Source organism: Phodopus roborovskii, unplaced genomic scaffold (genome assembly GCF_943737965.1).
Source record: "Phodopus roborovskii unplaced genomic scaffold, PHOROB, whole genome shotgun sequence".
NCBI lineage: Eukaryota > Metazoa > Chordata > Mammalia > Rodentia > Cricetidae > Phodopus > Phodopus roborovskii.
This window is the reverse complement of record NW_026126517.1, coordinates 16403532-16429317: the sequence shown is the minus strand read 5'-3', so window position 1 is coordinate 16429317 and position 25786 is coordinate 16403532. Positions and strand designations below refer to the sequence as shown.

At 39.4% G+C, this 25786-nt stretch overlaps 1 protein-coding gene and 1 pseudogene across 1 annotated transcript; both read right to left on the bottom strand.

Annotated features, from left to right (window-relative positions):
- Positions 1–673: 673 nt before the first annotated feature.
- On the bottom strand, positions 674–1630 carry LOC127231435 (olfactory receptor 143). The gene has a single exon (XM_051196976.1). The coding sequence runs from the start codon at positions 1622–1624 to the stop codon at positions 674–676; it is 951 nt and encodes a 316-aa protein (XP_051052933.1). The 5' UTR covers positions 1625–1630.
- Positions 1631–11410: 9780 nt separating this feature from the next.
- On the bottom strand, positions 11411–17388 carry LOC127231368 (ras association domain-containing protein 3-like; annotated as a pseudogene).
- Between the last annotated feature and the right edge of the window lie 8398 nt (positions 17389–25786).

Here is a 25786-nt window from a genome sequence, read left to right as displayed (position 1 = left end):
TTTATAAAATACAGACATACACAAGAAAACAAAAAATGAACTATAAATAAATTATATAGCTCCAAGAATTTTATTGACTAGAAAAAATATGAGACTGGGTGATGAACAGAGCTCAGTTATTAATAGTTCTTCATGCTCCTACAGAAGACACGAGTTCCTTTACCAACACATACATGGTGGCTACTGACTTTGTGTAACTATTCTAACACCCTCATCTTTCTGGAAATCTTACACTCTCTTCATTTCCCAAAAAGCTCCTAAATCCATATAGTAAGAATATATTCAGGGACACTCAAACATACATAAAATTTTGAATAAATGTACAAATATTTTTAAAAGAAAGACATGAAAAAAACACTACTAAGAAATATAATCCTCAAGTGAGGTTGAAAAACAAAAAGCTGACCAGGGTTTGTCACTGTCTCTATAGACAATGGACTTGAGATCATTCTAGAAATACATTGAATCTGAGGATGTCTCATATCCTCACAGATCACACACAGTTATATTTTATGGTAGAAAAAGAAAAGTGGTATTATACTATAAATTCTATCAGTGCTAATGAAGGACAATGTTAAATAAAATTAATAGAATGTAGGTAATGTAAAAGACAGAAAAATAAAAACAAATCAAAGAGGGAGGGATGGGGCTAGAGAAAGCACCATGGGATGAATCAGCTTGTGAGTTTCTTCCAGGTTCTCTTCACAGCAAGCATGACATCCTTGTTTCTGAGGCTGTAAATAAGAGGATTTAACATGGGAACCAGTAAGGTGTAAAATACAGAGAAAAATTTTCCCTGGCCAACAGTTTCAGTAGATGATGGTTTAACATAAGCAAGCAGCCCAGATCCATAGAAGAGACTAACAGTTACAATGTGAGACCCACAAGTGCCCAGGGCTTTGTACCAACCCTTACCTGATGACATATGAATGATATTGAAAAGGATCATAGCATATGAGATAAAGATTATGAGGCAGCATACAATAATAGCTGTACCCACCACAACAGAGCTCATAAGTTCATTGACATAGGTGCTACTGCAAGAGAGCCGAAGGAGAGGGAAGGTATCACACATATAGTGGTTGATGACGCTAGAATCACAAAACCTGAGCCTAATCATGCACCCTGTGTGAACCATGGCACTAGTAAAACCCATCATATAAGAACCAAATATCAACAAACAGCAGATCTTAGGAGACATAACAACTTTGTATAGCAGTGGCTGACAGATGGCCACATAGCGATCATAGGCCATGGCTGTCAACACATAACTCTCTGAGTTCACAAAAAATAGGAAGAAAAACAGCTGAGTCATGCATCCTCTGAAGGAGATAGTGTTTTTCTCCAAAACAAAACTCATCAGCATTTTGGGGGTAAAGACAAATGAGTAACAGAAATCAATGAAGGACAGATTGAAGATAAAAAAGTACATGGGAGTGTGAAGGTTTGAATTTAAGCAAATAAGATTCATTAAGGTTAAGTTTCCCATCACCGTGGCTGTGTAGTTCACCAAGAACAGAACAAATAAGGGCAGCTGGAGCTCAGGTTGGTCTGTCAGTCCCATAAGAATAAACTCAGACACTGAAGAAACATTTTCCATCGTCATTTGCATCACTTGTGGCATCTGCAAGAATAAGTGTAGAAAGCAGAATAAACCATCATTCACTCCAAGAAAAGAGTTGATTTTACCGGTTTCCATCCCTGAGAGGGAAATAAGCAGCCCTGCAGAATCCATATTTTCTCTTGCCTCTACACATACTGTGTTTATCTCTCCAGAAAGATTCTTTGAGCATTACAGTATTTCCTACACTAAGAGTGTTGAGGATTAACTATGAGACGGGCAATACATGGTCCTCAGAACCTAGGATTTATATTGCTGTGATTTTGAAGGTGAAATATCAAGATAAAGATTATTCAGTGCTCACCTTGGTTCACCTGGGTCCTTCCCTGACATTGGAGTTCATATGCTCAGAGGGCCAAAGTTGTTAATAATGAAGCAAATAGTTGCAGCCAGTACAGACAATGTGTCTGACTTTCCAAGGAGAGTTTCCCTGGGGGAAAATGACATGGTCTTTATTTGAGAATTTCACAATGGTTCTTCCCTCATACAAGAAAAGAAAGAAAGAAAGAAAAAAGAAAGGAAGGAAGGAAGGAAGGAAGGAAGAAAGAACAGAACAAAGGAATGAAGAAAGGAAGGAAGCAAGGAAGGAAGGAAGGAAGGAAAATGAAATAGCTTTAATGGCTTCCCTATATATGTTTCTGATGTCTTGTGGTGAAGGTTTCTCAGAAAATTCATTAGAAGCACAGAAAGTTATTCTCTCCTTTATGATATCCTCTATATTTGACTAGTCCCTTGAGACTACAATGTATTGAGTTTGTGCCTTAGAATTAGCACCACTTGTTTAGAGATTAAAAAAACATTCTACTCAATTTAAAAATTTCCAGAAGGAGTAGCTAGTCCCTAGGGAATAACTGAGTAGTCCACTTTGTCATTCTCTTCATTAAGTTTTGCACAACTCACAAGAGGAAATATCTGGAGACATACCCATTTGCCATTTCAACTTTCTTATGATTTCAGTAATAAACCATTGAGCAAGGGTTAATTCTGTACAAAAAACAGTTGTATGAAGAGGATAAAAGTATATGAAGTTAGTACAAATTTACACTAGAACTTCTAACTTCCTCACTATGAAACTATAGGCTATTCTGGTCCTTGCTTATTTACATCTGCATCCTCTTATGAATAATTATAAAACAGATTCATAAAAGCTTAAATTCTGAATCAGTGGTACGTTTCTCATTTATCATACAGAAATGTGTGGGTACATATTATACAAACAATAATCTCAACATACAAAATCTCTCTTATGCTTTTAGAACCTTTTTACAATGTGTTACAAGTTTGCTAGATGAATAAAAATATATCAGTGTTTGTTCCCTTATAGTGTTTACATGCTTATTCATGTAAATAAAGCTGCTCTTGCCTTGACACACTTGAAAAAGATAAATTCTTGTTGTACTGTTTCCTGCCTATGCAGTGGCAACAAAAGAGAACTTTCAGCCCCTACCATTTTATACCATGTTCTCCTCCTCAACACCATACATTCTCAACTGTAGCCTATGGTATTTCTTTATATATTATCAAATATGCACTGCATATTTGTTAATATTCTGTTAAAATAAGGTGCTGAGGGATATTTTCCCATGGGACTGCTTTTCCTCCATTTTTCTTATTTATGCCTCTCTTATGCTATAGATCCTGACTGCAGTATCCCTGTCAACCAGTCCTCCAAACTCCCTACATATAGATCCCCTGTTCTCCAGATCCACTGCTCCTCAGTTTCCCTTCAGGAAAGAGCAGCCCCTAACCAGGGATAACAACTGAATATAGCATAACTAGATGCAATAAAACTAGGCACAAATCCTCAAATCAGCATTGGACTAGGGAACCCAAGAATAAGAAAAGAGTCCTAGGAGTAGGCAAAAGAGTGAGAGACATGCCCTACTCAGAAGCATGAACAAACAAAGGTATAAAAACAACCCAACAATTTATTAAGAGGTGAAATTAAAAGACAAACTCACAGATACAGGGTAATGATGAAGCCATCACTGATCCTGTGCTCTCTCTCTACCCCCTTGGGTCTCTGACCATGCCAAGCCAGAGCAAGAAATAGAGTATGCTTTCCCCTCAATCTCATCAGTTCTTCTGTAGCATTCCAGGCTATGCCCTAAAGCTGGCACCAAAGCTATTGGTAGAATGAATTCCCACAACACTTCCCCATTTTGTCTAAATAAGAAGGTTCTAAACATAATACAAAAATATACAAAAAGAACATATATTAAATATTGTCCAGGAGAAAGAATTATAACACACACAAAAATAAAACTACAACCAACAAGAATAACATCAAGCAAGAAACACTTATTAAATGTCCAGGTAATTGGCCAATAACAGAATTTATTCCACCAGCTGTCCTCATTGCCACAGCTTCATACCTAAAATGCTATAGTTAAACATGAGAGAATAGTGACTGTGACTATCAAGTTTTCAACCCCATCAAAGACCTGAGATGAAATTAATAAATATATATCTGAGTAAGCAGGAAGTGCAAGAAAGTAACTTCAAAAAAGTTCAAGAAATGACAGAAAAAGCTGGCTACATGGACAATCATTCAATGTCTCACTGCAATGTTGGAGCAACCTACTTTGGCTATAGCCCTAGAATATCTGACAGACCTCTTTCAGAATCAGAAAAAATTCAAAAGACTGCCCTAACTTGTCTTGGCAAGGTACAGCAGTCACTTTTCTTTGAATCCTGCTTGTCCAGATTGGACAGTATGCTTACTGTAAGCAATTGAGGCAAGGGCCATTTTGCCAAGAAGAAAATGAGATCCATATGAAATATTTCTCATGCCCAACATTATCTTGGGAACAGCTCAGTGCTGCCAGGAACAGTTATGTCTCACATCTAGAGAATTCTAAATTATTAAATGCCTTCTTCTGTAGATCTTACAACTGTTTGATGATTACTCTATGTGGAGTGCGTTTAGAGTACCTAGCTAACTATAAGTATGACAAACATGGGTGACTATGACCTGTAATTCTCAATAGCCTATACAGCTTACAGACAATAACTTCACATAAAAATGATATACAGCCCAAGGATAATGACCTAGAAATTGTAACAGATATATAAAAATGTCTTGTTCATAGATAGAAATATTTAGTATAATATAACAAAAGTATCCTTAAATTGTATCACTATAGAAGACACCTTAAGCAAATATAAAAACATACATATAGTAGAACAAAAATAATTTTACATTTCTGTACAAAATATTTTAAACAGAAATAGGAACAAATACAGATTACCAAATATAATTTTGAATTTGTGTCAACATACAGATTATCATAGACAGAAATACAAAACTAATTTTGCATATGTATCAATATACAAGAATCTATGTCAATGGAAATTATCTATAATTAGTAGTTGCTAAAATAGTTTACAAGTAGATACACTAATCTACCTTATTATCTTATCCTTTCTTCCTTTCTTCTATATCAAACAAGATTCCTGAGTCTACTATTACTTTATCCAAATTCTATAATAATTTATACCAACCCTGAGAAAAATCAAAAACTATCCATCTCAACTGTTGGGAGAGTGGTGGTGTTCTCTTAGATAATTTCCAACTGTTCAGGGGGTGAGAGTATCTCTATGGAATCCTGTAAAATATCTAAACAATGGTTAAGTCTAAAGATGACTAGCGAACATTTATTTTTGAGTCAGGACTACAACCATTCTAAGAAGTAATGAGATATAGATGTTTATTAGATAGTGAGATTTTTACCCTGCAGAGAATATTGGTACCATTGGTGAAATTTCACTTGGCTTGGTAATTTTTTCTAGATAGCTTTCCCTTCTTCTTTAGACACCTAGATGTCCAAGATCTTTGTACTTCTTTAAAATTGGATTACTATTTTACTGTACAGGCAAAAGCAAAACCCAGCTCCCACCCTTCAAAGACCACAGAAGGATAGTATATAAACTCTAGAAATGACAGAGACATCTTGCCTTTTCAGTCACCTGAAGTTCTTCTGTAATCTTCCATCTTCAGCCCATAGGCCATAGTGTGTCTGGCAGACTCTTCAGCAAAGCAGGAAACTTTAAACTGTCTTCTTTTATTGGCAGCTTGTCAGTCATTTTTCTCTGTGTCCTGCAGACTGTCTGGCAGACTCTCCCATGAAGCAGGAACTCTGTAGCAATGTCCATCTTGAATCAGCAATCACTTTTCTGTGGGTCCTGCATGTCCAGTTTATATAGCACAAAGTCAAACAGTCCAGACAAGAGCAGTATCTTGTCCAAATGGCTAGTCTTGCCATATTTAAAGCAAACTCCATAACGCGTTTCTTCAAGGTCCATCTTCCTTTCTGGTGCAGGTGGTGTTGCCAGGATCAATTATGTCTCATTGTCAAGAAAAACCCTAAACCATTTTAAATGCCATATTCAGTAGATCTTTGAAAGTTTTGAAGAATGCCTATCTATCTCAAATACATGTCTGTATATCTAGAAATGTTAACTAACTTAGCTATAAGATTTGACTATTATAGGTAACTATCTATAATCTGCACAAAATTATACGTTACATTTCTAACTGAGCTATATAAACACAATACCTAAACAAGAGGAGAAATATACATATGACAAAATTGAACTTAAATTGTATCAATAAATGAAAATCCATTCCAAAACAAAGTATTCATATCTATACCATAATCCCTTTTTTACCTTTAAAAATATATTGGTTGTGATCATTAACCATTTATAACCAACCCCATATAAATGAAAACAAACATTTATACACAATATTTGGGAATTTGGGCATCGTTCTTTCCAAACTACTTCCTGCTGATAGGGGGCGCTGTCATGGGGATCCTAAGAAGATGGAGAAATCCTGGTTGTAGTCTGCAAGGCTGCTTTGTCCAAGCTGTTTTGAATGTTGGATCACCAACGACTCTGTTTCAGGGGGCCTGGCTTGATTAAACCACATTAGTCTGGAAGGAATCCACAGCTTTTCATTTTCTGTGGAAACAAAAATAGAAATCCTTTTCCCCAGTAACTTGTCCTTGAACTTAAATTTTTGAGTCAAAGCATTTTTAAAATATATAAATTGAATTAATCCAGCAGCATTTCCTTCAACAGTTGTTGTTTCCTCAACAGTCAAGCAATACAAAGACAATATAATATCATACAGTAACCAGATTCTCTCTGAGCTTTTCATCTTTACGTGGCTTTATTATTACTGTTTCTTTTAATTCTATTTTCTCATTTTTTGAGACAGGGTTTCTCTGTGTAACTTTTATCTGTCCTGGAATTTACTCTGCATACTAGGTTTACTTTGCAGTCACAGAGATCTGCTTGCCTGTCTCCCGAGTGCTGGGATTAAAAGTGTGTGCCACCACACCCAGCTCCTAACTCTCTTTTTAAAACCATTTTATTTCATTTCTCTCCCAAGCCTACATATATTTTAAAACACACTGTAAACCTTTAGTGGTTTTCTTTAATGTAAATCTTTATCTTTTTGTAGCCACGAGTCTTTTATCTGGTAAACGACAACATTGCTGAAATGAAAGTCATAGTTGTTCCTGCCGTGGTTTACCAAAGATGACGGCGGGTACTTTTACTGCCAGCAATGAAAGCTGCAGTCACTGCCCTGGCCATCTCTCATACACACCAATAAATTGTTAGCAGTGCTTTTTTTAAAGCCATGCGGTTTTTTGCCGCTTATGCTGAGTCAGGAAACCTCCCTTAAAGGAGCCGCGTGAATATATGCTTGTCTCTCGCAAAGCAGAGTTCAACCGAGAAAAATGCTGCTATCAAAAAACCTTGCTTGTCTCTGTTCTTTTGTTCGTAAAACCCCTTTTTAACCTTTTGTTAAATTTTAAGTGGAAGTTCTTATTAGCCACGTGGGCTCCATTTGTAACGAGTACGGTTTTTCCGCCCACAGCCTGGTCTTGTCCCGCCGCCGCGCCAGCCCCAAATAATGCACAGAGACTCTGTATTTGATACAAAGCTATTGGCCAGGTGCTAGTTTCTTATTGGCTAGCTCTGTCTTAATTACTAACCCATTTCTATGAATTTCCACGTGGTCTCCTTACTGGGGAGTGAGGCAGGCATCTGGTCTCCCTGGTCTCTCCATGCTGACTCTTCCTCCCTACTTCCTATTTCCTCCTTGTCTCCTAGTCCCTCCTATCTTCCTTTCCTATTGGCCAACAGTGCTTTATTTATTAACCAGTATGAGAAACATATACAGGATGACATCTCCCATCATACTCACTCATATATGGATTTTAGACCTAGAGCAAAGGATCACCAGCCTATAATTCATACCACCAGAGGAACTAGGATACAAGGTGTATTCTAAGAGATTCATATAAAGTCCCTCAAAGAACCGAGAAGGGACAAGTCCCCCAGAGCACAGGGGAAGTGGGGGGGCAGTGAACGGAGAGAGAAGTAGGAGAAAGCCAGGGTGGGAGGAGAGGAAAACAGGTGCAACTAGGAAGATTGAGTACGGTTAGGAATAGAAGACAGGAGAGACAAACAGACAGAGAGAGAGAGAGAGAGAGAGACAGAGAGAGAGAGACAGAGAGAGAGAGAACATAAAAGAGGGAGCCAATATTGGTTTGAAGATAAAATTGAACACAAAGAAAGGTCTAGAGAACTACAAGACTGCCACCAACTAACAATTTGAGCATCCATGGAAAGGCTACCATAAATGCCCTTCCTGAATAGTAAGATCAACAACTAACTTATCCATGGAACCCTCATCTAATACCTGTTGGAAACAGGAGCAAACACCCATACATAAACACTGAGTCGAACTAGAACCCAGATGCAGATGGAGAGGACAAGACCATGCGGCAGAAACACATAGAGACAGCTTACTTGAACAAGGAGAAGCTAATGGGCCCCCCAGACTGATAGCTGGGAAGCCAGCATGGGACTGACTCAGGCCCCCCTGAATATGGGTCTCAGCCCAAAGGACTGAGCAGTCTAAGGGACCTCAGACAGTGGAGCCAAGATGTATCCCTGGTGCCCAAAAGGACCTTACAAACACATCCACCATGGAGGGATAACTGCCTTAACCTAGAGAAAGGAGAGAAGCCCTAGTCCCTATTTCACATGACCTGTCAGATCTACATGACCCCAAGTGGATGGCATTCCCCTACATATGGAATTGGGGTCGGGGGATTGGAGGGGAGGGTGGTTAGGGTGCATGTGAGAGGGCAGAGAGGGTAAAAGCGAGGGAGCGAGGGAGGGAGGGAGAGAGGGGGAAGGGAGGAAGGGAGGGAGGAAGGGAGAGAGAGGGAACTGGGATCGACATGTAAAATAATAAATTAAATAAATAAAAAAGAAAAGAAAAAAAGTAGAACTTTTTTAAAAATAATTTCCTTGGCATGTTGTCAAGTGATAGAAAAAATCCATTTTTTTTTAAACTAACGACTTCAATTTTAATAATAGGAACAATTTTGCCATTCCAGACACAATTACAGGGGAGAAACATCTTCCCTATAAAAATAAAACTTAGACTCATCAACATTATAAATATAGCTTTAAAATCTAGATTTAAAACGCTCCCCTGCAACTCCGCCCTTCATTTAACACCATTCCGGTACCATCACATTCTGGAGAGAAAACAGTATTATAGCAAAGCTTAATTTCCTTTTTTACAGGATTCAAACAATGGTTACAAGTAATGTTCTTTGGCCTCTGGGGGTCTTTTCCTTCTTTTATGCTTTAAGAAGGCTGCAGGAGCCAGTGTTTGGGAGAACAGCAGTCTTCGGGAATCAGGAAGTGGCCGGTCTTCACTTCCTGAATCACAAGTGTGGTGCACAGGACAGTGATGGAGGTTCGGATGGATACAGATGAGGGTTCCTGCATCACTCACTCTACTTCAAGTAAATAAAATAAAATAAAACACTTCACAGATAGCCATCAGCTACTACTTTTAGGTTCTAACAGAGTCTTAAACTGAGAAACTAATGTCTCACAAAAAACTCCAAGCTTACCGGGAAGAGTAATCAGAAGACCAGATGGCTGGCCCGAGACAGCATATGCAAACCCAAGCCACGGTCTCAAGAGTAAAACCAGTACAGAAACCAGGAAGGCATTCCCTGAACAACAAAGGCAGAGTGTTGGGTGATGGTGTCACTAAAACCTCAATGATACACTAAGAAGAAAATTGCATGCAAAATTAAACAAGATGTGCCGTTCATATTCTATAGCTAGTTCTACTGTTTCTGTTTCTTCTTTTCCAACTCTTCCTAATAGCGTAGAAGATCTGATTGTCTCTGAAGCTTGTGCAGCACAACCCGAACTTGGATCTGCCCCCTCCCCCTCCCTCCACCCCCAGGATGATGTTCTCTGACAAGTCAGGAGAGCCACCACGAGGGGACAGATACTCAAAAGGCACGGTTCATAGAAAGGTAAATAGCCGGGGCACCTTGGAATTTCCAAAAGAATCCATTAAGTGTCACCGAGTTAACAATTCCTTGGGAATTTATAAACAGCACAATCTATCTAGACTAAAAACAGACCGACTCTAAGACCCCTCCGGAAGCCCAGCACCACCGGTCCCCCGCTCTCGATCTGCAAGCTGCTTCGAGGGATGGCCATCCTCGGGAGGTTTCTATTGGGAGGTTTCTATTGCACACGCACTGCTTTGGTTGGAAGGCACAGGCACACTTCCGTTAAAATAGTTCTTACGTATTGAAGGCCTGTGGTGTGGTCAGCCGGGCGTGGACTCCTTCTTTGGGATCCTTAGTCAAATCTCTTCTAGGCAAGGATGTGGTAGGATTGGGCCTTTAGTCAACATCCCTGTCCTCTACTTTGTAAGAATTATGGAGAGGGGTTGGGGGCGGGGGCAGGGGCAGTGATTGTCACAAGGTTTGCTGTGAGCCCTGAACTTGATACATCTCCTAGCTAACAGGTGGAGGGTAGACAGCTACTCTTACCTAAACTCCATTATTACCTCTGAGAACAACTTCTGGTGGGGAAAGAAACTGCATTTAACAGGAATCAGTCATGGTCAGCCCCACCTACACAGAGAAGCTATATGCCTGGGGACCGTCCAGGACAGAGGCCAGGTCCAGCCGAAGGAGTCCTACCTCAGTCAAGGGTAAGCTGCCACAGGCATGTCTCCTTTGGACTTAGCTCCCAGCCCTTCAGCTCTGACCTCCAACTGTACAACTAGCAAATCCAGCAGTCATAAAATGCACTTGGCATCAACCCTGAATGCTTTTAACTCCTTTACAAATACACCTTCCTCCTTTATCGCTAACTTAGACGCTACACCACCTTCCCAAGCCATGGGCTCTAGCCTCTCTCTCCTCTACCTTCGCAACATGCACTTTGCGTTCTTTGTCAAAACTCTTACAAAATCTTTTTCCCGACACCCCCCCCGGGAGATCCTAAATTCCTGTCTCTCAGGTCACGGGGACAGACTGTTCTGACAGAAGAAAACCAAGCAGCTAGTTCCACCACAGGACAAGTATGCCAAAGCTGCACACCCTGAAGCTCAACAAAAATCGCATAAAGTCACTAGAAGAAAACAGGAGAAGTCAAGCCACAGTTCTCGCTTCCAAGCAATCCAGGATGTGCCTGATGACCACAGGCTCACAGCTTGCAAGAGGTAACATTGCCATGCCAAGACAGGACAAGTTTGCAGAGTCCCTTGTGCCAATCCGTGAGGCACGGGGTGCCGCGTGAGGAGGCTTTAAGAACTGTGTCTGGAGAGAAACGAGGGAGATCCCAACATGGTGGGACACAGCAGCGGCTCTCTGAGCAGACACCATGCCGCCCCTTCATGGTCCCGAGCCTTGCCATGCGGGCAGGAAGCCCTTGGCCTTAGCCGGGCTTCCACACCTCACCCAGGGCGTCCTCCAGCTTCTGCCTGTAGGCCGTGTAGCCGTTTCAGGGTCTGAAGCTGTTCTTCTTTGTCCAAGATGCGCAGGAAGTTCTGCAGCTCCGGGAGGCTGAAGGCTTCCCACTCTCCAATTTCATGTTCTCGAAGAACAAAACTAAGCGTGTCAGTTCTGGGTCCTACTACCAAACTCAGGTAGAGTGGGTGTTCCTGGTCAGAGAGCTTGCAGGCATACCCTTGGCCATCCCTGTGACAGCGCTTATAAAGTGCAAACTTGGTGGGGCTCTCCGTCACCAGACACTTCTTGAGCAGGGCCTCGATCACCTCCCCCACGGTGTTGGCACTACTGATGTGCAGTGTGTTCACATAGTCGCAGCTCCCGGGCGGGGTCTGAGTCGGTTTGCAGAGCTCCATCTACACCTTAATGAAGCCAGTGTAGATCCCATTTGAATTTGAATTCAAGGTCATCGTCAACTTGTCTGTGACGGCTAAATTGTACTTATGGACTTTCTCTTTGATTTCCTCTTTGCTGAGGTAATTGTGAGTTTCCTTCTCTTTCTCCACATCCGGCTGACCCGAGCAGGACTTGTCCGGAGGCGCTCTCCTGAAGAAGGAGGTCCTGGCGGTGAAGAAAAAGTCCTCCGCATCCTCCTCCAGGCTGCTGTAGCCGCTGCTGGTCTCGCGCACAGGGGGCCTCCCCGGGGCGCAGGCGGCCAGGCCGGGTGCGGCGCCCGCCCACCCTGCGAGGTTCCCGGGCTGCGGCCGCTGATCAAGCCGTCTGGTCCCCCGAAAAAAATCCTTTTTAAAACCTTTTCTATTGACATGATTCTTTTTTTTTTTTTTTTTTCATGAAATTCTGAAACCTCCAGCATTCCAGCATACTTTCTATTAGTAACTTTTGCTAGAGGACCTGGAAGACCCATATGAAATCTGATGTGATTTTTTTTATATGTTCTTTTATAATGAAGTTAATTCTGTTCCATAAGCAATTTCAGTCTGTTAACAAAAAACTCTGTGTACTGACAGTCAATAACTATATTGAGACGTTCTGTAAAATCTATTAGTACCATGAGAGTGACATACAATTCTGACTTCTGCACAGAGTTATAAAGGCTTTGAACTACTTAAATTTCCTGAATTATAGTATGCCTTTCATGATTTATGTGCATCAGTATAGAACACAGGGACTCGAGAGATTGGTGTTTTCCAAACAATGTGCAGAAGGATCCAAATAATTTTTTTTATGACTTTAAGTCTCTGACTTTTGGGATAATTATTGCCAACATTATATTTCCATAAAGTAGAAATTAGTTAAAGATACTATAATTTCTGCTAGGTCCATTCCTGTCAGGTGATAAACTCTTAGTTTTCCTTTTAAAATCAAATCAGAAATATTTTCCACATAAGCCTTTAATTTCTTACTCTGTTATGTGGTAGAAAGAACATTCCAATATACTATCTTCCTTCTGTATCAAAATCCCTGAATGGGATTCCTTCGAGTGTAATATAATCAGAAAGTTTTGGATCCATATCATCCACACATACATCCATAATTTCTTTTTTTTTTACTAAAGTCAATTCTCTCTCAGCTTCAGTGGATAGTTCTTTTGGACTATTTAAATCCTTGTCCACTTCTAGAGTCTTGGTCAAATTATTCAGTTTGTCTTTCTACTCCAATAATTTACCTTAGATAGGAAACATCTCAGAGTTTGACAGCTGTTGCTTCCTGTTTTTGTACACCATGAATGGTCAGTGACTGTTTTATAGTGTCTTATAATATTCTTCTCAGGAGCACGACTTAGTTTATTGTCCATTTCTGAGGCTGGAGGAAGGTTAATCTGGGCTTTCCATTGCTGAGACTTAGGTGTGTTGCTCACTTGATTCTGTGGCCTATATTCTCCTGGTTTCCTAGACCCCTTTCATCTTCCTACAATCTTTCTTCCCCATATTCTAAGGGGTTACCCAGTCTATGATTAATGTCATTTACCTAAATATAAAATCTAAGCCATAACATTCTTACAAAAAGTCTGTAACATAAGCAAAACACTGGGATTCACATATCTGCAAACAGTTTTAAATTAGACTGATCTTTAACTGTGAACAAATCTCATTAGTCTTTTCATTGGATTGAGGGTTTCAGAGGACCTGGATCACATTAAGAAAGAATTCAGGACAGAGAAATGAGAAATGAGGGAAAATGGGTTAATGATTTTTTTTAAAAAGTCAAAAAATGTTCTCAAAGCATAGAGAACAGGCAAACCCAAGGAATGTCTTTGCAGTTTCTGTTCATAACAGATATTAAGTTTAGGGAAGCATGTCTTTTCTGGAATTGAAAAAAATCATGTGTGTGGGGGGGAGGCGTTCACCCCTTCTTCATTTTAGGCAAGAGCACTTGTTCTGTCTGTCAGAAACAGCCATGTAGCACTTACTAAGGACATCTCATCTTTTACACTGTTCATAACAGCTTCACTAGCTTTTCCTCTGAGGTTTCCCATAGGATCAAATTTTTATTAATTTCCAGGCCAGTTTCTTGGTCAACAATTTCCTAGCTCCATGCGTAATCCTATACTGACCTGACTCTCAGACCTTTGCATAAAAGCATACAGGAATAAATCTCAGTCAGAATAATGAGAAAAGAGAAAATACTCCTTCCAGTGAGGGAGTGCTCTAAGAGTCTAGACAACTATTGACCTTTTTGAATTATCAAGATACAGCTCAACAAAATGTAGTAGTTTCATACTAACTCTCACAAGAATATTTTACCGAACTTTTCAATTTCTGAATGTTCACATAAAATGTAATCCCCTAAAGTATTGAAAATCACTTTGCCAGAGAGGCAGGAGGATGGCAGTGGATACTGGCACCATCAGGACCCCGGAATTGCTCCTAGGAGCCTGAAAGACCATGGAGGCCTCAAGGACAGAGCACACAGTAACTCTAGCACAACTTTTAAAAATCAGGTCATAGGGGAAGATGCTTTTAAAGAGTGGTCTCGTGAAAGTGGAGATGCGAGTATGGCAGAGAAAAGTGAAACCAGAGACCTGGCTGCCTAGCTCTCTCACCTGACGGTTGCCTGCAGCCTACACCTCTGTCTCTGTCAAATACGGAACATGTGTTGCTAAGTGGGCTGGTCCTGGCCTGTCAGGAGGCTCAAGAAAGTAGGCCCTGCCTGAAACAGAGAACCATAAATATTGAACTATTGCTGAGACTTGTCTTGGATATTGTGTTGTCCAGAGAGAGTCAGGATAATCTTTTGACTGTACAGCATGTGTTGGGGTAGGATCAGCAAGCACTCCAGGCCATTGCTCACCTCTCTGCCCCAAATACCTTTCCCTTATAACGAGATTTATGACTACCTTAAATTTTATCATAGAGCCTTCATCCAGTAGCTGATGGAAGCAGAAATAGAGATTGACAGCTAAGAACTGAGTTGAACTCCTGGAGTACAGTTGTAGAGAGGGGGGATAGATTAGCAAAGAGGTCAAGACCATGTTGGGGAAACCCATAGAAACAGCTGACCTGTGTAAGTGGGAGCTCAGGAACTCTAGACTGACAGTTTGGAAACCTGCATAAGACTGAAATAGGCCTCCTGAACTTGGGTGTCAGTTGGGGGTTTTGGGTAGTCAATGGGACTGCTAGCAGTGGAACCAGTATTTATCCCTAGTACATGAACTGGCTTTTTGGAGTCCATTCTCTAGGAATGGATACTCTCTCTCAGCCTAGATACAGGGGGGAGAGCCTTGGTCCTGCCCCAAATGATGTGACAGACTTTGATGATCCCTCAGGGCCTTATCCTCTCTGAAGAGTGGATGGGGGTGGAATGGGGAGGTTGGGGGGTGGATGGTAGGGCAGGAGGAGAGGGAACTGGAATTGGTATGTAAAATAAGATTGTTTTTAATTTAAAGATATTTTTAAAGATAAGGATCATGTGTTGATTAGACTTGCTACCAGATAATATAGATTAGAGAATATGGGTGGAGAGAAGATAGTTGCATAGTCAAAAAGTCTGCCACAGTCTAGGTGACTACTCAAAAGTTGCAATCCTGGAACTGTCTCCAAAATTAGCAGCTCCCCCCACCCCCCATAGCAGTTAATTACTGCTTCTGTGACACTCAGAATGGCTTGCAAGTCTTAGCTGTTCTAGACTTGTGAGAATTCATTACATATTCATGAACCTCTCTCTTTGCTCTAATTTTTTTCAATTCAAAGAAAATAGCTATGCAACATTCTTATATTTAACTTTGTCAATTTTGAGTTATTTCTGAGTGTGTATGGAAAAAAGCAGACCTGTTGAATATGACAATGCACTCATTTCATAGTTATCTGTAATCTACAGTAAAATAATTTTTCTTTATTTGTACATTCTTGACATCTTTGTAGAAATTAATTGACCATGAGTTTATGGTTTACTTTTTCACCCTCAGTTCTATTTCTGTAATTTGTCTATAGTTACTCCATAGCACATTATCCTGATCACTGCAGCATTGCAGGAAAGTTTGAAATTTAGAAGTATAAGTACTACAACTTTGTTGTTTTTCCACTTCAATATCTTTTGATCTATTGGTTAAACTATAAATCATACTGAGTGCTCATCTATGGATGCATCATTACTATTAACATCTCACTAACCAAGGCACAAGGAAAGTCTTGAAGGCAGAAAGACAAATATGATATGTTTTCCCTTATATGTGTATGAAAGCTGTTAAGTAATTGGTAAGCAAACTATAGTCTACAGAAAAACAAAGGTTAGGGGTTGAGTAAGGAATAGGCAGAGAGAGATGGATCCCCCTAGGAAGGGGAAAGAAAGTTGTTACACGTGGATAGCATGGGCACTAGATCAGGAGGATCAAACAAGGTATAGGAAATAATAGGAAGCAAGGTATGGTGAGGAACAGGAAAAACTAAAAGCTTTTTGAGGAAGTACTTCAAAGCCTAATACAGGAGAGAAACTTCCTAAAATGCATACATATATAAAATCAATCTAAGTGAAATTGCCAAATAACAAGAAAGACAGAGTCACAACTGCATGTTTCTCATCACCAAAAGAAGCTTCTGGTATACCAGGAACAAGTTACATTTAATTAAGTTGTTGGACAAATGGATAACATAAGAACATGAGCTATGGTTTGCTCTCCAAAAATTGACAGTAAGGCCAGATGGCTGAAGAGAGTACCTATACCACTCACTGAAGAAAAAGAAGTGAAGCTGGTGTATACCAAGAGCCTTAACCCCTATAGACACATGTTCATAGTACTGGAAGGAGAAAGTTAAAAACCCTTTGATCTACAATGGTGACCTACCTTCAAGATATGCAGATGTAATAATGACACAAAAGTTGTGTAAGTAACCAACTAGTATCTCATTTTATTTCAGGCCACCTCCATGAGATGGAACCAATGCCAACCACTGGTTGAGTAGCCACTGTACATGGCAGTAGATAGGCCATGGACCTAGGGTAAAACCAAGTCCTACCATTCTGGTAAAAGAACATAGCAATAAAATTACAGTAAGTGTTTCTCATAGATCATTTCCTTATTCAACTCCCATCAGAGAAGCTTCCTCCAAGAGTAGATGAAAACAAAAACAGAGACCCATAGCCAGACAATATGAAGAGAATGAGAGACCTTGGAACACTCAGCTCTAAAGGGAATATCTCCTTCAAATTCATCTCCTTGAAGCTCTGCTATTCTATGGATGAGTAGACAAAAATAGTACAAGAGACAGAAGGGATAGATTACCAAGAAAACAAGACCTTATAAACACAAGAGCAATGATACATATATGAACTCACAGAAACTGTGACGAAAGCCACAACTATTGCAGGTATCTGTACCAGCTAGATATGGGGTCTTATAGTTGAGAGGAAAATACACATGTCTGTGCCTTAATGCACAAGCTATTTCCTACTGATAACCACATCAAATGAAAAAGTATTACTTACTTACTTATGGATAAGCCCCATGGGCAGCAGTAGATGGTTAATGGAAAACTAACTCAACAATATCTTTAGGGGTTATTTGTCTCATAAAGTTATGTTAGGACACTTTTTTCCCTAAGCTTATAGGTCTTTTAAACATATACTGTGGTTTCTGGTTTTGTTTTTATGAGATTCCTATGTGTGAAAGCATGTGTGTGCTTCCAGAAGTGTTTCCTGAGCTTTACTTTGGGTCCTCTTCTTCTATATATTTGTCCTCTCATGTTATGACTTGTTTGTTTTTGTTTTGTCTTATTTGTTTTTATTATTTTTCATTAGAAACCTTTTTATTTTCTAAAGAAAGACAAAAAGGATATGTATATAAAGGAGTGGAACTGAGGAGATCTTGGAGGAGTTGAGAAAGGGGAAACATCAAAATATACTATACTTAAAAGTACATTTTTTTTTAGTTTTACATTTTGATAATGTTTTACTTAAATTTGAAACGAGCTTGTTTTACATGTCAATCCCAGTACCAGCACCATCCCATCCTCTCCTCCTTCCCACACAAACTCCTTTACCATCCCTTGCAGTTCCCCAGGGAAGGTGATGCCATCCATGGGAGTCTTCAAAGTCTGTCATATCATTTGGAGAAGGGTCAAGGTCCTCACCCACTCCCTCTAGGCCGAGGGAGTATCCCTCTATGTGGAATGGGCTCCCAAATTCCATTCATATAAGAGGGATAAGTACTGATCCACTACCAGAGACCCCATTGACTACCTAGTCCTCCTAACTAACACCCACATTCAGGGAGTCTGGATTGATCAAATGCTGGTTTCCCAGCTATCACACTGGAGTCCATGAGCTCCCCCATGTTCAAGTCAGCAGTTTCTATGGAATTCTCCAGCCTGGTCTTGACCTCTTTGCTTATTACTCCTCCCTCTCTGCAACTGGATTCCTGGAGTATGGCTCAGTGTTGAGCTGTGAGTGTCAGTTTCTACTTCGATCAACTACTATATGAGGGTTCTAAGACAGCATATAAGGTAGTCATCAATCTCATTATCGGGGAAGGACATTTAAGGTAGCCTTTATACTATTGCTTAGACCGTTAGTTGGGGTCATTCTTATAGATCTCTGGCCATTTCCCTAGTGCCAGATTTCTCTTAAAACCTATAATGGCTCCCCCTATTATAGTATCTTTTTCAAAATAATATGGAAGCAGGTGAGTGGGGAATGGTTGAGAAGTACTAACTTCTTAAGAAGATATGGCTGCAGTACACATCAATTTATATCAGAAATGGTTATTTTCACAAAACCTTCACATCATCAAGTCAATAAAAATTTCAGCATGGTTAGGGGAAGAGGCCCCAAAGACAATACATGGCAAGAGAAATTTTGGCACTTAATGCCTGCTGAGAAAGAGTCATTCCCCTGTGCAGATGCAGCCACCATGAAGATTATCATACCCACATGTATATGAGTAGCACTAATTAAACCCAGAGGACTATTAATAATAAAAAATATTAAGAAGAGAACACATAATTAGGAGTGAGATGAGGTAACAACTCACTAGGGGAAGTTGGAAAGAAGAGTAGATGAATATAATCAGTGTTACTCTAAGAATATATGGATTTTGCAAAGATTTTTAAAGAGAACTATACTTTTTATTATTTTTAATTATTTTACATATCATCCCAATTCTCTCTCCACCCCATTCTCCCATGTCTGCCAACCACCCCTCCCATCCCAATTCACACTCAATTCCCAAGGAGAATGAGGCCTTCCAGGAGGGATGATAAAAATACTTTCAAATCATTTGGGTAGGGCCTAGACTGTCCATCATGCCTCTAGGCTAAGGGAGTATCCCTCCATGGGTAATGTGCTCCCAAAGTCCTTTCATGCATCAGGAATGCATCTTGTTTCTACTGTCAGAGGTCCCTTAGACTGCCCAGGCCTTCTAACTGAGACCCACTTTAAGGGGGTCTGAGCCAGTCCAATGCTGCTTTCCCAGATATCAGTCTGGGGTCTTTGAGCTCCCTTATTCAGGTCATCTGTCTCTGTGGGTTTTTGTAGCCTGGTCTTGACTGCCTTTTGTTATCATTACTCCCTCTTTGCAACTGGATTCCAGGAGGTCAGCTTAGTGTTTAACTGTGGGTGTCTGCTTCTGTTTCTGTCAGCTACTAGATGAGGGCTCTATGATTGTGGATAAGTTAGTCATCAATCTCATTGTTATGGAAGGGCATTAAAGGTAGCCTCTCCACTGTTGCTCAGATTGTTAGTTTTCTCTTCAAACCTATAAAGGCTCCCTCTTATATGGCCTCTCTCTCTCTCTCTCTCTGTCTCTCTCTCTCTCTCTCTCTCTCTCTCTCTCTCTCTTTCTCTTTCTCTTTCTCTTTCCTCATCTATTCATCCCCCGCATCAATCTTCCTACTACCACATATTCTACTCTTTTTACCTTCTGGGATTTTGATGGGGATTGACATGAATCTGTAGATTGCTTTTGGCAAGATTGTAATTTTTACTATGTTTATCCTACCTATCTTAGAGCATGGGAGATCTTTCCATTTTCTGGTATCTTCTTTAATTTCTTTCTTTAAAGACACGAAGTTCTTATTATATATGTCTTTCACTTGCTTGGTAAGCATTACCCCAAGATACTCAGCAGATCTTTTTCCTTTCCCCTTCTGTAAGGAACCTTGTATGAATCTCTTAGATTCCTCCTTTTATGCTAATTTCTCTGGCCGTGTGAATTGTATGCTAGTGATCCTTTGGTTTACATCTAAAATCCATATATGCATGAGTGCATACCATGTTCACTTTTTGTGACTGGGTTACCTCACACAGGATGGTTTCCTCTACTTCTATCCATTGGCCTGCGAATTTCAAGAGTGCATCATTTTTTTCCACTGGTGTAGTATTCCATTGTGTAAATGTATGACATATTCTTTACCCATTCTTCAGTTGTGGGATATCTAGCTATTACATATAATGCAGCTATGAACATAGTTGAATAGAAGTCTATGTTGCATAGATATATACATTTTGGGTATATGCCTAAGAGTGCAATTGCCAGATCCTGTGGTAGAATGATTCCCATTTTCCTGAGTAACCACCATCCTGATCTTCAAAATGACTGTGCAAGTTTTCACTCCCACCAGCAGTGGAGGATTATTCACCTCCCTCGAAATCCCCTCCAGCATAAATTGTCATTGGTGTTTCTGATTTTAGCCATTCTAACAGGAGTAAGATATTATCTAAGAGATATTTTGATTTGCATTTCCCTGATGGCTAAGGATGCTGAGCACTTTCTTAAGTGTCTTTCAGCCATTTTGGATTCTTCTGTTGAGAATTCTCTATTTAGTTCTGTACCCCAATTTTTAATTAGATTATTTGGTGTTTTGGTGACTAGCTTCTTGAGTTCCTTATATAGCCTGTAGACAAACCCTCTGTCAGATGTGGGGTTGGTAAAGATCTTTTCTCACTCTGTGGGCTGCCATTTTGCCTTGTTGACTTTGCCCTTTGACTTACAGAAGCTTATTAGTTTCAGGAGGTCCCATTTATTAATTGTCGATCTCAGTGTCTGTGCTACTTGTGTTTTGTTTAGGAAGCATCCTCCTATACAAATTTGTTCAAAAAGCTTGGTATTGGCACAAAATAGACAGACCAATGGAACCTAATTGAAAATACAGATATTAATCCACACACCTACAAACACCTGATTTTTGGCAAAACAGGTAAAATTATACAATGGAATGAGGTGGCTGGGTTTTTTTGTTTGTTTGTTTGTTTTGTTTTGTTTTGTTTTCTGTTTTGCTTGCTTGCTTGCTTGCTTGCTTGCTTCTCCTTATATAGCACATGCTGGCTTGGAGCTCACTATGTGGTTGATTCAAGAACACATTGAATTGCTCAGCATTCTGTCTCAGTCTCCCATATGTGGGATTACAGTATATAATACAGTATGTACATCACGACTGGAAAGTTTGTTTGGTTTGCTCTATTCTGTTTATCTCACTAGAGGCTCTTAAGAATATGAAGTGGCTGGGCCTGGTGTTACATGGCTAAATCCTAACAACTCTGGATAGTCAGTTCAAGACCTAAAGAGACTGCAGGAAGGGCTTGCTCAAGATCTTTGTGAGTAACTCCGTGAGACTTTCTTTCAAATACAAAAGTAAAATGAAGAATAGCTATAAACAGCAGTATGATAAAGCACTTCTTGTTATGTGTAAACTCCTATGTTTAATGACTGGAACCCAAAAGTTTGAAAACTGTATTTTTACCACTGTGTCACTTGCTTAGGTCTATCAAGAAAAAAACTTTTTGGCAGTGCAATAGATTGAATGACTTTAACAAGAGGAGATCATTTTCTTGAAGCTCTGGGGCTTAAAAGTCCTTCATCAAGTGTGGGCATGTGTTTTCTGAGGCTTCTCTGGTTGGTTTACAGATGACTCTGTTTTTGCTGTTTTCACCAGGCCCTTCCCTATGTGTACATCCACTCTTGATGTCTATGTGTCCCCATTTCTTCTCTCATAAGGACACTAATCAGATTGTCTTAGGGTCAATCATTAAATTGAAAATTAACATAAATGAACTTTAAATTAATCACATCATTAAGAACTTAGTACTGCCACAGTTAAATATCCAGGGGAATGGGACACCAAAACAGTTCATGCAGAAACACATCATTACATAATAACTGCAGTTCTACAAAGGAAGTAAAGATGGTACAGAACTGCACTGAGATAGAAATATAAAGATTAATATAACTTGATGTCATGTTACATTTTACTGAGAAAGGGCAGCTGTTAACACACACTGTCCTGAAAGCTACTGCTTTGAATTTCTAGTTTGTTCTTCTAAAAAGGATCCTTCTGTATGTACATAGACACTCTTATTTTGCAGATGACTCAACAATTTACCCTGTCTTCAGAAATAAGGCTTTTAATATATATGACATTTTGTGCATGATTCTCAGATATAATGACCTAGTTCTTATGACCTATGGTTATTTGATGTCTTTAGTGTACTTGCTTTGCAATGAGAGAATAAATAAATTAGTATGTGAGGTTAGTATAATTTTGCCATAAATCCTTTAAAACTGAAGGTATATTCATGAGTATATAGCTTTCCTGACACCCATTCCAAGTAGTAGCATCATATACATGTATGTATGTGTGTGTAAATATATATATATTTCCTTAATTAATTTTAAATATACTGATGCTGATACATATAGTATATATGTGACAGAAGTATATATTTTCATTCTATGCTATAGTTTGAATTGTTCTCACAATTTAAAAATTAAATGTAGTTTTTCATGGATATACATGAATGTTAAATACCTTTTTTAACTCCATGCATGTGTTAGCTCCATGTTAATTCTCCCATATTAATTGTAAGAACAGAAAAGCTAATAGTTATGATCAGTTGCTTGCGTAGATATTAACAATGGTAGCTATGTTGGAACCACCAGGAGGTTTTCATGGCTGCTCTGGGCTACAAAATACAATCCTGCAGTGGGAGGCGACTACAGGGAAGTTAAGTGAAAAAAATAGCATGTTTATCCATTGAATGTAATATTTAAACATAATATGTAGTGCTTATAAAATGCATACCATTTATTCGGTGAACACCACAGTAGTTTTAATATTAGTTGTGCAGAATCTAGGACTGAAAGAACAAAGAATCAAAATTTATAGAATCCAGACTCAAAACCAGACAAGTTCCACTAATCTTTCCATTTGACCCCTTTATAGAGGAGAAAAGGTGAGATAGGATCAAGGGACAACTAGCTAAAGCCTATTGGTGCCTCAGCTGACATCTGCCAACTACTGACCAGTTTTTTTTTTTTTTTTTTTTTTTCAAAAGTATATCATTAGCAAAGAAGCATCATTCTGGTCCTACACAACATGAAAACGTTTGTTGCTAAAATTTGTTGCTTCATGAATTTCACTAAGATTGGTTGTAAATGAATCAACTGAGGTGCGGAATACAGAGGAAGGAAGAAAAGAAGGTCCAGTGCATGTTTGGTATCACCTGGATTTTTATTGTGCTCCTTGACATCCATTCTTTTATCTTACAAAGCCCCAATTCAACCTCAATTACTAATTATTTTTCACACTTTTGTACGCACACGTTTCTGCTTCACCTTCTTCCATAGTTTGCATTTGTTTCCCATAACCATTCCAGATCATCATAAAGACCGTTCCCACATCTGAAATGATGCTCTCAGCCCTTCTCTCTGCTGAGATGTTCCGAGGGCAATCTTGCCTTCAGTCAGGTCACCTGACACCTCCGAAGACCCCTTCCTAATGTCCAACCCAAAATTAAGAAGGTAGCTGTTACCAGTACAATTATATTTGTTGAAGACATTGTATGTAATTTTTCTGATACAAATTCACAAAAACAAAATTGATATTTTTTCACCATCTTTCTAAGTCTGGAACCTTCTGAGATCACAGGCATTTCACCTTTTTTGCTCAGCTATATTTTTTAATTTCAATTTTCTTATCCCACACGCCAAAGACGGACAATGCAAACCAATGGGTGGAAAAGCCTCCCAAGAGCAGGCAAAAAGAGTCAAAGAGTCAACTGCCCCACAATTAGGAGGCCCACGAAAACACAAAGCTAACAGCCACAACATATGCACAGAGGACCTGGTGTGGACCCCTGCAAGACACATGCTTGACCCCTTGCGTGCCTGTGAGCCCATATGTGCCCTACTTAGTTGATTCAGTGCACTGTATTTTCTTGGGGTTCTCTTTTACTCTGGCTCTTTCCTACAAGCCTTCTGCCCACCCCGCTTTCTTGAGATTCCCTGAACTATTAGGAAAGATGAGGCTCTCCAATTTAGACTCTCTGCTTAATGCCTGGTTGTGGTTTTTTTTTTTTTTTTTTTTTTTTTTTTTTTTCCTATTTATCATTTTTTAAAACAATATTATTTTACATAACAATCCCAGTTCCCTCTCCCTCCCATCCTCTCATTTCCCCCACTTTCTCCCCACCCTACACCCCATCCACTCCTCAGAGAGGGTGAGGCCTCCCATGGGGAATCAAAAAAATATGTCACTTGAGACAGGATCAACCCCCGTACACACATGCCCTTATCTTGGTTGAGCAAGATAATCCTCCATAGGAAATGGGTTCCAAAAACCAGTCCATGCACTAGGGATAAATACTGATTCCACTGCTACTGCCCAAGCCACCCAACTGCCACCACATTCAGAGAACCTACAATTGTCTTATAAAGATTCCCCAGCTGTCAGTACAGAGTCAGTGAGCTCCCACATGGGTTTACCCATCATGTTCTTGACCCCTTTGCTCATTTTATTGTCCCTCCCTTTTTTTATGAATGGACTCCAGGAGTTCAGCCCAGTGATTAGCTGTGGATCTCTGGTTGTATTTTTAATATTTGACTAAAGCCTACATATCTTGATGTCTAAAATAGGATACATGCTCAGTTTATACTTGTTACTTCAACAAACTGCATCATTTTTTTTAGAACTCTGAGAAAGTATTAAAGTAGAAATTATTAAAGGGAAAATAACTGACTGCTAATAAATTAAGAGTGTATGACTTACTTAAGCAAAAACAAAATTTCTCTAACCAGTAACTAGTAAATCTGCTTAGTCAAATTCCTCCCTATGAAGACATAACAGGACCATATACTCAATACCTGCCTTTAATCCCCTTAATCCTGAATAGTCTAAAGAGTTTCATTTTCAGTCTTCAAGCACTGGAATAACAACAGAATCACCAACTGCTCTCTCCCAAACTCATATAAGGCTAAAGAGAAAAGACCAGAGTGAAAAGGGCATCCCCCCTCCTTGTTTGAACCTTCTGAGAAAGAGAGAGAGAGAGAGAGAGAGAGAGAGAGAGAGAGAAGAACCTTTTGAAATGAATTCTCCTATAAATATCCCCCGGAAGCTTACTAACTGAATAAATGAGACACTGTCTCTAAGACTACTGAAATTTTTATCTCAGCGGTACAGCATCATAAGACTTCTAGATGGGGCCCAATCAAAGATGTCACAATTGGGCTAAAGATGTAGATTAATGAAAACTTACTTGTCTAGCATGCATGAGGACCTGTATATTATTCCAGAAATACACAAACTGCAAAGCTATTCCAAAATTTACATTTAAAATGTCTCATGACCTTATTATTTCTGAATATAATATCATCCAGTAGTTTGTACTTAAACCCTTGTGATGTGTAAGCGTGCAGTACAATGTACTAGTAGATGGCTACACAAATGTGTTTGGTCAGTTTTCAGTACTGATAAAAGGTACATATCATTTTGAAAAATTATAGAATAAACCATATACTCAACCCTAAATTGGATTTTACTTTACATCCTTCACTGTCTTTACTTCTGTAATTTCACTGCTATTAATTTACTTTTGAAAACTGTTAAACAATTTTAATTCTACATTGTTCTCACCA